At 45.5% G+C, this 16538-nt stretch overlaps 1 protein-coding gene across 2 annotated transcripts; it reads right to left on the reverse strand.

Annotated features, from left to right (window-relative positions):
- Positions 1-335: 335 nt before the first annotated feature.
- Positions 336-13277, reverse strand: EMILIN1 (elastin microfibril interfacer 1). 2 transcript variants are annotated; one of them, XM_031951371.1, is made up of 8 exons: positions 13163-13277; positions 9382-9507; positions 8625-8839; positions 5267-7180; positions 3097-3213; positions 1483-1500; positions 1136-1273; positions 336-968 (listed from the first exon to the last, which is right to left on the reverse strand). In XM_031951371.1, the coding sequence occupies exons 3-8, from the start codon at positions 8782-8784 to the stop codon at positions 631-633; spliced, it is 2685 nt and encodes an 894-aa protein (XP_031807231.1). In that variant the 5' UTR covers positions 8785-8839; positions 9382-9507; positions 13163-13277; the 3' UTR covers positions 336-630. The 2 variants fall into 2 exon arrangements, with proteins under 2 accessions (XP_031807231.1, XP_031807230.1); XM_031951370.1 differs by lacking the exon at positions 13163-13277 and adding an exon at positions 10904-11569.
- Positions 13278-16538: the final 3261 nt, after the last annotated feature.

Genomic DNA, 16538 nt, shown 5'->3' on the forward strand with positions numbered 1-16538 from the left:
ATCCTGACCCGCGCCCTCTTGGCCTTCCTCCAATCACAGCAGGGCGCTCACCCCACGTGAGAAAACAAACCCCCGCTTCCGCGGCCCACGTGATAGAGACCAGTCCCACTAGCCCGAGCGCGCCCCCTGGCGAGCGTCTCCGACATCGCCCACAGCCCTGGGGACGCCGAGACCTCGGCTAGGATCAGGACCCCGGACAGCAAGCCTCCCGGCGGCCTGACCCCGCTCCCCCCGGGGTCCCCCTGCATCCCTCAGCTCCGGACAGCGCCGTCCCTCCCGCCCCTCTCCCCCGCTGACCCTCTGCCTCGCTCGCACGTGAGTCAGGACTGGGCTGATTTTATTAAAAAAAAGACCCCCTTTATTCCTGAATCGTTTAGTACTGGGAGGGAGGGAGGGAGGGAGGAGAGAGGAGGGGGCTGGGGGAGTGGGGAGAGGCGGGCCCCGCCAGCCCGGGGCCTCGCACTGGGGGCGGGTGCCCGGCCCTGCAGGGGAAGGGTCCCCAAGGTCACGGGCGCCTGAGGCCGTGCTGGCCGGTCAGTCTGGGAGAGCTTTCTGCCGCGGGGAGCGCAGAGGGGGCCGACAGGCGGCAGCCCCCCGCGCCGGGCCGGGGCTAAGCCGGCCTGGGGGGTCCTAGTCGCTGTCGGAGTGCTGGTCCTCGTAAAGCAGGGCTCCGCTGAAGAGCGTCAGCGGCTCCTCCGAGTGCGCCAGCTGCCCCCGCACCAGGTCTATGCAGACCGTGTCTCCGGCCTGCAGAGGCAGGATCAGGCTGAAGACCCCCAGGGCGCCCGAGCTGGGCCGGCTCTCCGCCACGGGCTTATTCTCCAGGCCCTCGGGCTCGTAGCCGCCCGAGTCGATGCGGGCCACGCCCTGGTTGGAGCGGGACAGCACGGCCTCCACCTTTTCGTGACGGTGCCCGGTGAGCACGGCGCTCAGCAGGTAGCGGCCCGCCTGGGGCGCGGTGAAGACGCCTGGGGGGGGGGCAGGAGAGGAGGGCCGCGTCAGCCACGGGCGCCCAGGCGGCCGGGAGCAGCCCCCCGGGGGGTGGCCGCGTTCCCGACTTAGGGCAAACCGGGGCCGGCTTTTTGGGCCCTTCCCCACCGAGCGTTCCCTCGTCTTTCTGCCCTCCCCCTCTTACCCGTCTCCGGGTCATAGCAGCCTCCGTCGTTGAGTAAGACCTTGTCAAAGGCGACTGTGCCTGGTTCTGCGCGTGGCGAGCTCAGGGCGGCGGAGAACGACACTCGAGGTGTAGGCACTGCCGCTGCTCCTTCCAGACCTGGGGCAAGGGAGTGAGCAAAGGGCGCATCAGGGCCACGGGACCCACTTCACACCCACGTCACTCCCCTCCGCCGCCAGTTCCGTCTTGCGCCCTTCTACTCATCAAATGCTGATCCTCTTTTACCCCCCCCCCCCCCGCGTGGTTTGCCCCCTGTTGAATGGAGACTCGTGGACAGAGAAGCTGCTGCTTCCAAAAAGCATACATACCCTGTTCGCCCGGGAGACCTGTAGGAGAGAGAAATAGATATACCCGTTAGGGGCAGCACAGTGAGACTTCATTTATTCAGTCGAGCAAAACACCTACTAATTTCAAACTCCTACTCCTCTTTTAACTCTTGAAGAATCCTCCCGGCTCCAGCGACCTGTGTCAGACTTAAGACTTCCAAGGGTCTGTGATTTTTTTCAGTGTGGGTGCTCCCTCTACTAACCCAGGCTGCAACCCCTTTATGACTCATAAAATGTCCCCTCCTAGAAGAAATGATATGCTTTTATTTTTGTCTTTGTCTCTTTTTCAACTTAAATAGTTCAAAGAGCTTAATAAATGTCTATGGATTGGATAACATTGTAGATGGTACTCAAGAGTATAAGTAATTGGCAATTTGCCCAACATAATGAAGAGCCTTTTGGTTGATTCTTGAACAAACAACATAGGAAACCCTGCACCAAAAATCAAATTGTCCTCAAATTCAGAGTTTTTTAGAGCTTTGTTCTACTGGTAGAGCTTTCAAGAATTCGGGGTCCTTGTCTCATACAATACTATGAGATATCAGGGAAGGTTGTCATTTATATAAAGACAACATGAATTTACTTGTTATTTAATTGGCTCAAAGAACGTCCAAACTGAACAGAGATCACAAGTGTAAAGCTGGAAGGGACTAAATCTGTGTCATTTTAGAGGAGGAAAATGACAGGGATATCAGGTGAAGGAAGAAGACAAGACTTAGCGGGGGACAAAATAGCTTTCTTCAAGTGTCCGAAGAATTATTATTTGGAGCAAGAATTGAGCTTGTTCTGTTTAAATCCAGAGGGCAAAACCAGAAACAATGGGTACAAGTAGCAAGAAAGCAAACTTAGGCTGATACCAGGAAAAAAAAAAACTTTCTGATGATGAGAGATGTTTCCTTTTTCAGTGGAAATCTTCAAGCAGAGATTGGATGACATCTTTTGGGTACATTATAGTAGTGATTCCTTTTGTATCTAGGTTGGACTAGATGGTTGCTGAGATCCTTTCCAGCTTTCAAAGCTGGTAATTCTGTGAAGCTCAAAGAAATTATGTCACTTGTTCAATATCACACAGCTAAGTAGCAAAGTGGAGATATGAACCCCAGTCATAAGTCCCGATGTAGTAGTCTTTCAGTGACACTGCAATGTATCTTATGGAATGGCAGGGCACATACACAAAGCCTGAATCCCTTCAACAGCATCCTGACAAATTGAACATTCAATCCATTTTGATGTCCAAAAAACTCTAATCAACAAATCTTTATTAAGCTCACCTGTTAAAATGTTTGTGTGTGTGTGTGTGTGTGTGTGTGTGTGAATACAAAGGAGGTACCCATGTGATTCATGCAGAATAGAAAGGACCCAACTGCCATTTTTCACTTTGGGAAAACTCTAATTAGACATTTTTACTTTTATTGAGCCCAAATCTTCTTCCTGTGATTTCCACCCATTCATCTTAGTTTTATCTTTTGGAGCCAAATGTTTGAATGCACAGAAATTGCCATTGAGTTCTCTTTTCTGTTACACAGAAAAAAACTAGAAAAAATTATAGCTTGGCAGGTATCTAGGTCAAATCAGTTTTGAATGAATTTCACACACCTGGTGGTCCGATGGGTCCTTCTTTGCCATCTTTGCCAGGTGGTCCAGGAGGTCCCACAGGACCTGGAGGTCCCTGCTTTCCAGCAGGGCCTGGTGGCCCAATCTCCCCTGCTGGCCCTGTAAGAATGAAACTAATGTGAAGTGCAACAGTGGGAGGAGTTGGAAAAGGCAAAAGGCGGTGAGAGCTAGAGACAAGAGCTGAGAAGTGGCAGCCAAGGGGGAAGACCAAACAGGCATAGCCTATGCAGACTGAGGAATATATTAGGAAATGGATGAGAAGTGTGTACCTGAGTTAACAATGTTCGATCTACATACCAATCTAGTCCACAGACTAAAGATGGCATGAGCCAATTTTCACTGGTATATGGACTGGCTGTTTGGCTGTCTTACAACTAAAATTCTACTTTATCACTAGATCAATTACAAGACATGGTTTGAAGTTATCTTCTCCTTCAAACCCTATTCTCCAAACCCCTGCTTGTATCCTTGTTTCCATTCCATCTAGTCACTTCTTAGTCCATTTTATTATCCTTATTGCTATAATCTTCAATCTTGGTTTATCAACTCCTTAGTTGCTGACCACAAACATGTCCAGATTTCCTTCATGTTTAAAAAACCTTTGCCATACTTTCCTGGTACTCTCCTCTATCTTGTCTCCCTTATATGGCTAAATTCCTAAAGAAAAACATCTTAATTCCTTCACTTTCTCTTTCACTCTTCACTACTTCTGATTTTGGTTATCTTCCCTGTCCCTCCATTTATATTTGCATGAAAGTGCTCCAAGATTGCCATTGATTTCTGAATTGCTAATCCTGGTAGGTTCTACTCAGTTGTCCTCTATCTCCATTTCTCTAAAGTATTTTACACTGAAAGTCTCTCTTCTTGGATCCTCTCTTCTTCCTGGGTTTTTATGATGTTATTCTTTCCTAGTTCTCTTGACTGATTACTCCTTTCTAATCTTCTTTGCTGGAGCTTAATCTACATCCCTTTTCTTTTGCATGATACCAGAAGATTCAGTGCTAGACCCTTTTTTCTTCTGTCTCTGCTCTCTCTTGGTGATTGCACCAGGTCCTATGGATTCCATGATCGTTTCTGTATTGATGACTTCAAAATTTAAGTATCTGACCTTCAACCTCTTTCCTGAATGCCAATTCCAAATCAACTTCCTGCTGTATACATTCAACTACATGTCCTGTAGATGTCTCAAACTCAACATGTCCTAAGTGAAACTATTTCCTCATGAGTTCATTACTTTTCCAAAAATCTGTTTCTATGGAGAGTACCACCATCCACCATCCTTCCAGTCATCCAGTTTTTCAGCCTCAAGGCCATACTTGTCTCTACTTTCTCTTACCTGCCATATTTAATCAATTGCCAAATTTTATCAATTCCACCACCACAATCTCTCTCATTTCTGCCCCCTTTTCTCATCTTCACGCAGCCACATAGTTCCAATCCACCACCTCTCTCTCAATAGCAGCCTGCTAAATCTCCAAAATTGATTTCTTCAATTGTTTCCAGATGTCTCTAGGACAATTCTTATTATCTCTAGAACAAAATACATACTCCTCTGTTTGGCATTCAAAGCCCAACAATTGACTCCTTATCTCTGGCTGTTTTCACCTTGCTATTCTTTCCACTTTTAAGATCCACCTAAATTGGCCTCCTTGCTGTTTATCATAGATGGTGTTTTCTCCCTTGCCTGCAAAAGCACAAGCTGTCCACATACTTCTTTGGAATGCAGCTTCCCCTCAACTCCACATCTTAGAAACCTTCCCCCTTCAGGTCTGCTCAGATGTCACTTCCTTCTATGTGAGACCTTTCTTGATCCCCTGAGAATTGCCTTTTTTTTTTTTTTTTTTTTTTTGTATTTGCTTATTTGTGTACATGTCATTTTTTTTTTTTTTTCTCCCACTAGAAGGTAAATCCCTTGAGGAAAGGGAATTTTTTGTTAAGGAGGCACAATAAATATTGGTCAGATCAAACTGAATGACCAAAGAATAGAGGCCAACACCCTGGCACAGTGCTTCTGAAAGGTGGCAGCCAGATCTAGAGAGGTTGGTGGGATAGGAGAGATGAGGTGGATACCAGAGACCTCAGGAAAAGGAGACCTCCCAAACAGTCACATCCTCCCCACCTTCACCCCTTCCCTCTCCCAAAGGGTTCTTACCAGAGAGGTCATTTTGGCTGAGCTGTTGCAGCTGTTCTTCCAGGAGAAGCAGAGAACTGTTAAGGGCTCCTAGCCTTCGGCCCAGGCCAGCTTGGCCACCCAGCAGTTTCTCCAGCAGGGCAGCTTGGTTTTGGCTAGTGCTGTTGGTTTCTCGTAAGCCAGCCCAGAGTCCAGCCACATGATTTGAAAGCCCCTCTCGAAGCCCTCGAAGTCCTCCAGCCACTGTGTCTAGTCGCTCACATATGCCTTCAATCCGAGTCAGGCGTCCCTCGAGGTTTGGGCACTGTCCGACTTGGGTTTGCCCTTCTTCTAGAATGCGCAGCCGTTCTTCACTCTCCGTGGCGTGCTCTGTGGCCTCCTGTTGCAGTCGGTTGATCTCAGAGATGATTCTATCCTTGGTGACCCCCAGGTCAGCCAGGTCTGCCCCCTGACCCTCCACTGCTGTCTGTAACTCCCTCACTGAATCATTGAGGGAACTGAAGGTGAGGATAACCTCTGAGAGTTCTCCTTGCATTGCCCGAAGGGCTGCACCAGAACTGCCCCCAAAAACACTAAACCCATCCAGTGGGCCCCGCCCAGGCCCCCCCACTCCTGCACTGTTCCCAGGGTCTCCTGGGGGCAATAAAGGGCAGGAACAGTGTTCCACTCCTTCTCTTAACCGGTTTAACTCTTCTTGGAGTTCACTGCAACCCAGGCAATTCCTTCCCCTAGCCTGCTGCATCTTCTCCTCCAACTGGGTCACTCTCCCAGTTGTTTGGTTCAACTGAAGTAGAAAGTCCCCAGGCCCTTCACCTTGCATACCCAGTTGATCCTTCATCCTCCCCAGTTCCCCTTCCAGTCCATCTAGAGCTGCCTGTAAAGCCTCTCCAGCCACTCCCATCTTGTGTAAACTGGAACCTACCAGCCTCAGTTGACCCTCATTGTCCAAGATCCTCCGCTCCAAGTCACTGAGGATGGCACTGATTTGTGAATCTTGGGTCCCTGGATAAACTGTGCAGAGCTGCCCACAGGCCTGCACTGCCCCTTCTACCCGCTCCTCTAGTACGTGGAGCCGGGAGTCTAGTTCTTGGCTCAAATTGGTTAGTCTTTGTTCTAGCCTAGTGAGCTGTCCCTTGGCTCCCTGAAGCCAGTGGCCCACGCCTCCTAGGACAGGGTGGCCACCTTCCATCCTCTCAGTTGGGCCCAAGGTAGAATTGAACTGATTTTCCAGCCATGAGAGACGAGTGGCCAAACTGGTATAGCCAGGGGGGTGGCCTCCCTGCCCAGCTGCACCCTCGAGCTCTCCCCCTCTCCGACCACTCAGCACATGCACAGAGCCAGCCACCACATCCAGCTGACGCTCCACATCCCCCAGCCTCTGGCCAAGCTCAGGAGCGCAGCAGCCAGGAGGAAGCTCCCAGCCCCCTGCCAGCCGCTGGTGCAGCTCCTCCCTAGCTTCCCTCTGTTGTTGCTCTACAGAACTAAGGAGTTTCTCCAACTCATGGAGGCGTTCCTGGTCCTCCTGGTATTGCCGGCGGAAGTCATCCAGTCCATCCATGCAACTGGAGCAGGATTCCTGCAGCCTCTGCTCCATCTCCTGAAAAAGCTTCTCTGCTGGCGATGGGTTGACCAGGTCAGGGCCCAGAGCACCACCTCTGTTGTGGGACAAACCCAATTCCCTATCATGGGTGGAGATGCGATTATCTAAAAGCTGTAGCCGGCGCTGAATCTCATTGAGGGTCTCTTGCACCCCAGGTTGCACAGCCGCATCAGCAGGTGGGTGTCTTCCATTAAATGCCTTCTCTACAGCCTTTTGGATATCCTCAGCCAGGCGTCCACTCAGGCCCTGCAGGGTGCTCTGGAGCCCTTGCAGGTCCTTTGACATGCTTTGTACTTTCTCCTCCAGTTGCTTCAATTTCTCAGAGTCCCCAGGACCTAGGAAAGAGGTTAAAGCAGCATTTGTAACTAAACCATCTAGAAAATGAAAATCAGTGATTGTTTTAGGTTCTGCTTTTTTCCAGATAAATATAGATATCTCATCAAAGTAGGTAGGTGGCTTAGTGAATAGAACCTTGGGCTTAAGAAGTCAGCAAGACCTGAGTTCAAATCTAGTCTCAGACATTACCTGCATGATCCTGGCCTAATCCGCCAGAGGAGGAGATAAGAAACCACTCCAACATCTTTACCAAGAAAACTCCATATAGGGTAATGAAAAGTTGGGCATGAATGAACATCTTTTTCTCCCCATCTTCCAGAAATAGAAAAATAAAGGCAAGCATTTCGTGGAAAACTTACCAATTTGTGTTCATTAGATAGGATGTACAACAGAAAGTTGGTATTCTTTCAACAACAATACTATATGATGACCAGTTCTGATGGACCTGGCCATCCTCAGCAATGAGATTAACCAAATCATTTCCAATGGAGCAGTAATGAACTGAACCAGCTACGCCCAGAGAAAGAATTCTGGGAAATGACTAAAAACCATTACATTGAATTCCCAATCCCTATATTTATGCCCACCTGCATTTTGGATTTCCTTCACAAGCTAATTGTACAATATTTCAGAGTCTGATTCTTTTTCTACAGCAAAATAACGTTTTGGTCATGTATACTTATTGTGTATCTAATTTATATTTTAATGTATTTAACATCTACTGGTCATCCTGCCATCTGGGGGAGGGGTAAGAGGTGAAAAATTGGAACAAGAGGTTTGGCAATTGTTAATGCTGTAAAGTTACCCATGCATATATCCTGTAAATAAAAGGCTATTAAATAAAAAAAAAAAGAAAGTTGGTATTCAATAGTAATTATTATTAAGAGAAAAGGAAATAAAGCTGAGGAGAATATCATGCATATGGAGAGATATTTGAAATATAGACATGTTATCTCATGGGACCTGAGGTTTCCAAAGACCACATTGTACCAACTTGTAGTCTGTCAGATGCATAAAAGAACTTAAGAATTTCCAGCTCACTAGAGTTGGGAAGTTATCATATCTTTCCATGGACTCTTTGTGGGAGAGCCATTCTCATTTTAAGGATTAGCTATGTCAGGACCCTGGTTAAGTGCTTATTCCTTAGCAAGAGGCCAATGAGAACATTCATTTGCTGGATTGCCCCCTAAAAAGCATTGGCTTTCCCTCCCTAGCTAGCACACACGGTGCACATAAAGATGTTGGTGCACACAAAGATGTACAGCTGTTTGTTTTGGGGATTGGAGGGTGGGGTAGACAGTCTTTTGAGAAGCTCATTGACCGTCAGGCTTATTTTACTCTTTTTTTTTTCCAGGAGTCATGACCCTGCCTCAAGTTACCTGGCCCCACATTATCCAGACAGGGTTATTCCATCTTTTTTCCTTTCTTATTCCTGGTACCCACCTTCTCCTCCAAGCCCACTCAGGTAACTGCCAGCACTGGACCCCGAGAGATTGGGACGGGCTAGATGAGGCCGAGGATGGGGAGTTGTGGTGCCCAGGGCCGGGGTTGGCCCCTCGCTACAGTCCTCGCCCCCAAAACCGTGGCAGCAGCGCCATTCCATGTCCGTTACTGTTTTATAGGCTACTCTGTATCGAGGGCGGAGGAAGCTGCGGTACCTAAGGGAGAGAGAAATTGGGACAGATGGAAACACGGTCCGGGACCATTAGTCATCTGTGCATGTGAGTGCCTGCTTTTCTGATTCAGCTTTATACATCCTCTGTATGGAGGAGCACCCAACACAAAATTTGGCTCAGTGACATTTGCTGTTGATTGCTTCTTATTTTCTTAAATCACCAGGCTTGTGGGGAGGTGTGGCACAGACTCGGGCTAGTTCCAGGCCACCTGTGAGAGGGGGTCCTGTGAGCTTTACTTGCCCTCCCCAGGTTTCCCCCCAGGCTCTGGTTCAGGCCCAGATCTGGTCTAACAAAACAGAAAGCAGCACAAGGGGGCAGCAAGATGTCCCCGAGTGCTTCTCTGCTCAGTCTCTCCAGCCTCTGTTTCCAGCTTACCATTGACTCTCAGTGGTTCTGACCTCCATCTCTAGGCTCCGTCCCATATCACTTCTTTGGCCTTGAGTCCAGTCCCCTGGTTTCACCATCTTGGTCTGGATTTCCCCCCTTCCCTCCCCTCCCCCATTTTCCTGGTCCAGACAACTCACGTGATAGTTCGGGGACACTGGGGCTGGCCCCAACCACAGGCCTGGTAGTCGGGTTTGACAAAGGTCTCCACCCCGTCTTCCAGCACGCAGCTTACTGTCCGAGTGACCACGTAGGCACACCAGTTCCTGTAAGCATAAAGATCAGGGCCTGAGCACGAGGACAGGGACCCCAGGAGGAAGGCAGAGGCAGGGCCTCATCTCTCTCCCTCTGCCTCCTAGACCAAGAATGGGGAAGGCCCGAGGAGGAAAATTAGTGACTCTCGATGTCCCCAACGTGGGATAAGGGTCCCGGGGTGCATCCATTTGCTTGTGTATATCCATAGGTGTTGCCATGTGTCTGGGAGTCTGTGTGTTTGTGTATCAATGTTCATAGGCATAGACTTATAAATGGAACTATTTAATCACCTCATAAGAACTATTAATGCTGGAGTATATGTATATATATATATTTTGCATGTTTCTCTATATGAGTTTGTTTATGTGTGTGATTCTCTCCTACCGGATGTTGCCTTAGGACCTTTAGGGAAAAGGATAAGGGCTTTTCCCTTTTTTCTGCTAGTCACAGCTCAGGACTGATAAGGATAATGGGTGCATTCACTAGTACTTACTCACTACTCCCTTCCCACTCTCTTCCCCCCTCCCCCCCCCCTCCCAAACACACACACACACACACACACACACACACACACACACACACTTTCCAGCTTTCAGTAGTCCCACATTCCTGACCCCCATCCATATAGAGCCTCTGATCTGTGACAGGATGGAGTTGGGGTCAGGAGGAGACCAAAGGGTAGCAAGGAGAAATGGGGTCAGTAACAGATTAAGAGTTGGGGGTAATTGAGTCACTGAAAAAAAACAAAAAAACCCAAAAAGAGTAGAAAGGAATTCTGGGGCTATACTGGCCTCCAGTTCTACTTCATGCACTGAGTAGTCTTTTTCAGAGTATATATACCTTCTGTTGTCCCGGGCCTGTGGGTGGGCTGGGGGAACCAGAGACTAGAAAGTGAGAATAATGTCCCAGCAGAATAGGCCCCTGGAAACAGCCAAGCCTGATATGGTCCCAGAGTAGAAACCTTTAGTAAAATATTAGGGAACCATCCCTTCTGGATTAGCTTTAAACAATTTAGTCAGGTTTATTTCTAATGTGAACATTTTTAAAAAATATATTTTTTCCAATTACATGTAAAAACAATTTTAAACTTTTGATTTTTTAGTTCCAATTCCCTTCCTCCCTCCCCTCCCCACTTTTTGAGAAGAAAGTAATTTGATAGAGACATTTGCAGTCATGAAAAACATCAGGTTTCTTTCTAAATCCAAAACTTTATAGACATGGCAGGCAAGACTGGGTGAAGGTCAATGAATGCATGGAGTGGTCTGGATATCTAGTATTTGTCCCACCCCTCACCCCGCCCAAGTCTCAGTTTCATTCCTCTGGGGAAAAGGTGGTAGAGGTGGTGGAAAAGTTGGGGAGAAAAGTACTTGCGGAGTGTAGCATCTGGGGGTCAACGGAGCCTCTTACCTGTGGCGACTAGCTGGGCGGTGGGCACTCTGAGCCTGTGGCCCCCCAGGACTGAGGGAACGGCCCCCAGTGTAGAGGCTGTAGCCCCGGGGTGGGTAGCTGGCAGCCCAGGCTGCCCCAGCCAGCAGGCAGCAGAGGCAACAGCTCCAGAGTGAGGTGGGGGCCATGCTGGGGAGGCTCCACTCGGTGCCCGGCCTCAGCTGCACATCCCAGCCCAGCTGGCTGCTTCTGCCTCAGTCCCAGGGGAATCTTGACGCTCCTCAGGAAAGAGCTACCTCCACCCACAAGGATAGAGAACCCCTGTCCCCCTTCCCCACCCCAGCTTCCTGCCTGCCAGAAACGTTGTGCAGAGCCTCACGCCCCCTCCTGATCCTTCCCCCACTCCTCTTTCTCTTCCTCCCTCTCTCCTTTCCGCTCTCCTCTCTTTAGGAGTCTCTTCTTTTTGCACCTAGTTCCCCAGTCCTCCTTTACCTATGTGGGTCTGTCTCCTCAAGCCTCTCTCCCTGGCCCCCTCACAGCCCTCGCCTGGCTCCCCACTCTTCAGGATTTCCTTGCCACCTTCCTTGCCCCATTACTTGCTCAGTGGCTCCTCTGGGATGATGAGGCTGTGCCCCTGTGGCGGCTCTGAGTGAGGGTGGCTGTGTGGGGCGGGCCCTGGCCTCCTGCCTCTCTCTCTCCCCTCCCCCCAGTCTGGCTGGAGGTCCAGCCTACCACCCCCCCTCCCCTTCCAGCAGCTCCACATCTGCTTCTTGTTAACGCAGGGAAGGAGAAAAAAAGGGGGGGAAAACAGAGAAATGTGGAGTTGCCGCCGGGCAGGGGGCCAGCCTCTCAGACAGGGCCATATGGAGCCAGGGCCAGAGCCGGGGCGGGAGAAACCTGGGGCCAGCCACTCAGATGGGGAGTCCGAGCCACAGTGGCAGGAAAAAGAGCTATTCTGGGGATTGACTGTGGGACTAGAGGTAATTGGGGGTTGGGGGCAGGATACCTGCAAGAGGTGGAAAAAGGGTCTCCAACAACTTATGTCTTGGCTAAGACATGGAGGAAAAAGAGGGGATCCGGAAAGAAGGAAGAGGCTATCCTTACAGAGTTTGTGTTTTGATTTTGAAAACATAAACACACATATTTTATGTATACATGTGTGTATATATGTATATACATGAGACATGCACAGGCATGTACATATGCTTATGTAGATATGCATATGCTCACATATGTGTATAGATATGAATATATACATTTGTTTGTGTGTGTGTGTATATATATATGTATAAATAAAATTTCAGGGAGAGGAAAAAAGAACTAAAATTAAGGGCATCAGGAAAGATTTCTCAAAGGAGATGCTATATGAGCTAAGTTTTGAAGGAAACTAAAGATTTTTAAGAAAGAGGCAAGGATGTGCTTTTAAGTATTTAATCACTGGCTCTCAAAAAATTTGCCACATATTTTATGTTTAATCTTCACCATTCACATTTTCTCTAATCACTTTCTCAGGTCTAAATTACCCACAAAAAAAAAAAAAAAAATCAAGCCTTGATTTGTAACAATTTCTTAAGTATAAATGCTCCCAATGAAAATTTAACAATCAGCTCTCAAAGCCAGTTTCTAGCTTATTTCTTCAAAGTAAGGAAGGTGCACATTTAGGATCAAGGATGATTGGAATAGGAAGTAAAGCCAATTTCCCAAAGAGAAGGAGAGACTGGACCAAATAAATGATCTCCGAGGTCCCTTTCCATTTTTAAGATTCTGTGTTTCTAGGAGAGAAGTGTAGTCCAGAGGAGAAGGTGGTTTGAAATGGCAAGATGATTGAGTTTGGATCAAGTTTTGAGATGATGGCAAGTATCTGCATAAAATTGTCCAGAAGTTGTGAATATAGAAATGAATCTTGAGACAAGGTGTAAAGTGAGGAATAATGGGTTAGAAGTAGGTGATACCAAGTATCTCAGATTATCTTGGAATACCTTCATAGTAGGGTGTGGAACACTCTCACAGTAGGATTTTGAATATCTTCACAGTAGGTAATGAGATACCCTATAGATTGGACTGTGGGATATTACCAGCATGGGTTTGTGGAGAAACTCATTGAAGGTGGAAGAGATCCTTAAAGTAAGATAAGAGACAAGATACTCTCCTAAAAGGCAGAGAGTAATGAATTTCAAGTAGTAGGGCTTTGGGTGGTTGACATTGATGGCGATAATATGCAAATCAGATGGATGGGATTAATAGGGCTAGGAGTTTGAAAGAAAGACCTGGTAGCCTTACCTGAAACTCTTTGAGAGTCAAGAAGGGAGGAAGACAGAAGGTAGGGTTGAAAGATCCTAGTGGCAGTTGGTCAGTTGGGGGAAGGGAAAAGAGAGTGCTGAGATTCCACTGGCAGTTGGCCCAGGAGGGGTCCCTGAACTATATGAAAGAAGGACAGATTGTGGAAAGAGTAGCACCTCCTAATTTCCTTTTATATATACATTTGGAGTCTGCAACAGTGAAGGGCCCACAGAGTGCAGAAAGCTACTAGAGCATGCAATTGTTACAGATTCCCAGTGAAAGAATGAAATTTTCCAAGTAAATGAAATAAATTTAGTGCTACTAAAAGTGTTTTTTCTTTCATATTTTCTTATTGAGAAGCAAAATTTTTTTTCTTACATATCAATATAAATACAACGTTTACACAAAAAATCATCAAGAAGCTTACAAATAATCATAAAATAAATAAGCAAACTATCAGCTAAATTTAACTACTATATCTTGATCAAATAGAAAACCAACTCAAATGAAATTATACAATTTAACAGAATAAACTCTTAACCAAAATGTATTAGCTAAAAATATCCTTCTGATTTTGTGTATGTGCTTCCTTTGGGTTGGTTTTGGATATATACATATATATATATAAAAGTGGAAATAAGGGAACTAGGTGGCAAAGTGAGTAAAGTTTAGGATGTAGAGTCAGGAAGACTCACCTTTCTGAGATTACATCTGGTCACAGACACTACCTTTGTGATCCTGAGCAAGTCATTTAATCCTTTTTGCCTCAGTTTCCTCATCTGTAAAAATGAGCTGGAGAAGGAATAGGCAATCTACTCCAATATTGTTGTCAAGAAAACATCAAATGAGGTCACAAAGAATTGACATAGCTGAACAAAAGCAGAAAAGGGTGCTTTGTGAACTAGAGGATTCTCTCTTGTTGATCTGCAAGCAGAAGTTATGGTGGTGATTCCTTTTTGAGTACAGATTAGTTTAAATGATTGCTGAGGTCCCAGCTATAAAATTCTGAGATATATGCAAAGTGTCACATAAGTCTTAGTACAGTTTTTTTTTTTTTAATTATAGCTTTTTTTTTTTTTTTACAAGATATATGCATGGGTAATTTTTTAGCATTGACAATTGTAAAACCTTTTGTTCCAACTTTTCCCCTCCTTCCCCCATCCCCTTCCCCCAGATGGCAGGTTGACCAATACATGTTAAATATGTTAAAGTTAAATACAATATATGTATACATGTCCCAACAGTTATTTTGCTATACAAAAAGAATTGGACTTTGAAATAGTGTACTATTAGCCTGTGAAGGAAATCAAAAATGCAGGCGGACAAAAATAGAGGGATTGGGAATTCTATGTAGTGGTTCATACTCATTTCCCAGTGTTCTTTTGCTGGGTGTAACTGGTTCAATTCATTACTGCTCTATTGGAACTGATTTGGTTCATCTCATTGCTGGAGATGGCCAGGTCCATCAGAACTGATCATCATATAGTATTATTATTAAAGTATATAATGATCTCCTGGTTCTGTTCATTTCACTCAGCATCAGTTCATGCGAGTCTCTCCAGGCCTTTCTGAAATCATCCTGCTGGTCATTTTTTACAGAACAATAATATTCCATAACATTCGTATACCACAATTTATTCAGCCATTCTCCAACTGATGGGTATCCACTCAGTTTCCAGTTTCTGGCCACTACAAAGAGGGCTGCCACAAGTCTTAGTGCAGTTTTAAGCTTTAGTAACCTCAGAAGTATAAATGTTAAAAACTTAGCAAAAAACCTGTCTTTGAAAAGCTGATCACATTCATTTTCAAAATATTGATGTTTCTTATTAAAATTCACCATCTTTTGCTACATATTTCTCTGAATGATTTCTAAACTTTTTAAAACTTTCATCAGCAGTTGCTCAGTGACTGAAAGGATTCTTAGGTTTAAGATCATCCAAGAAGTACAGTTTTGATGCAGAGGTAACAGTTTTGATAAGACCTCAGAAGAAAATTTCTATTGGAGCTGATGGATCAGGTAACAGATAATAACCTAAAACCAAATCCACTGGTTTGAGAAAGTATCATCCAAAAACTATTGCACCTACTGCATAATAATCAGGTGCCTATCTTATTAAAATTAAAATTGCATTATTTAAAATGTACAAAATTAAATAACTTCAAATAAAATTTAAACACTTAAACTTTTGAATGATTTTGTTTAAAAGTTTATTTGTGAAGTTATTAAAGCTTAAAACTACACTAAGACTTTTGGGAACATCAGACATGGAGATGGCAGTTACCATACATGCTATTGGGTAATCAGGCCTTACTAATTGACACTTAACAGATTTCCCAGGACCAGGGCAGTCAGTAAAAAATAGAGAGAATAGAGGTGACCTTTTTTTTTCAGATGTTTATGGTAAGGAGGAAGAAAGATACACAGTTTGAATGAGACTTACTGGGACCATGTGAGCCCAGGTGGCAATGAGGCTTGGGTGGGATTTTATAGCAAGAGTCTTTGTGCAGTGCTGATCATATTCTTCCTTCCCATTCCTTCCAACTCTCTCTCTTCTTTCCCCATGTGCAACTTGTAGTACAAGTGTCAGGGTAAATAATAATAATAATAATAATCACATAATAAGTATATCCTCCACTGAAGTATTACTTTATTACTGCTTATTTGTGATCATATGACTATCCTCCAATGTGATCTCATTGACTTGGCTCTTTAACAATCTATGTCATCCCCTACTTCCCCCCATACCAAACCCCTCTGACATGACTCTTATTCATATCTCCCCATAATTCATCAAAGGGTATCCACCTAATATGGTTTCTCTTGACATCTTGAGGAAACAAGGGAGAACATCACTTTCCCTCTCTCTTACCATATGACCAACCTATCTTTTTTGTTCATATTTTTTCTTGATAACATCTATTGTGCTATTTTGGGGGATTCTTTGTTTGTAAAATGTCAAAGCCTATCTGCCCCCATCATACACCCCTATTGCCTTTTAGGTAATCCTCAATTTTAATTCGTTTTTTTTTCTTAGAAGATGTATTTTTTAAAATAGCTTTTTATTTTTTTAAATATATGAAAAGATAGTTTTCAACATTCACCTCTGTTATGTTCCAAATTTTTCGCTCTCCCTTCCTCCTCTTCCCCTCCCTTAGACAGCAAGCAATCCAATATAGGTTAAAATTTTAATTCTTTAGAATCTGTGGTATCCTCACAATGTTTCAACAATAGAAGGATACCATTAGTTTGTAAAAGATGACCCTTTATTTCAGGGAGAAGCTTCTAACCTAGGTCCTTTGAGCCTAACCTTAGGAGTTTTTTCTTTATAATCTGTTGTATCTTAACTATGATGTGTGGATTATTATAATTTGCCTT

The sequence above is a fragment of the Sarcophilus harrisii genome, chromosome 2 (assembly GCF_902635505.1).
Source record: "Sarcophilus harrisii chromosome 2, mSarHar1.11, whole genome shotgun sequence".
Classification (NCBI taxonomy): Eukaryota; Metazoa; Chordata; class Mammalia; order Dasyuromorphia; family Dasyuridae; genus Sarcophilus; species Sarcophilus harrisii.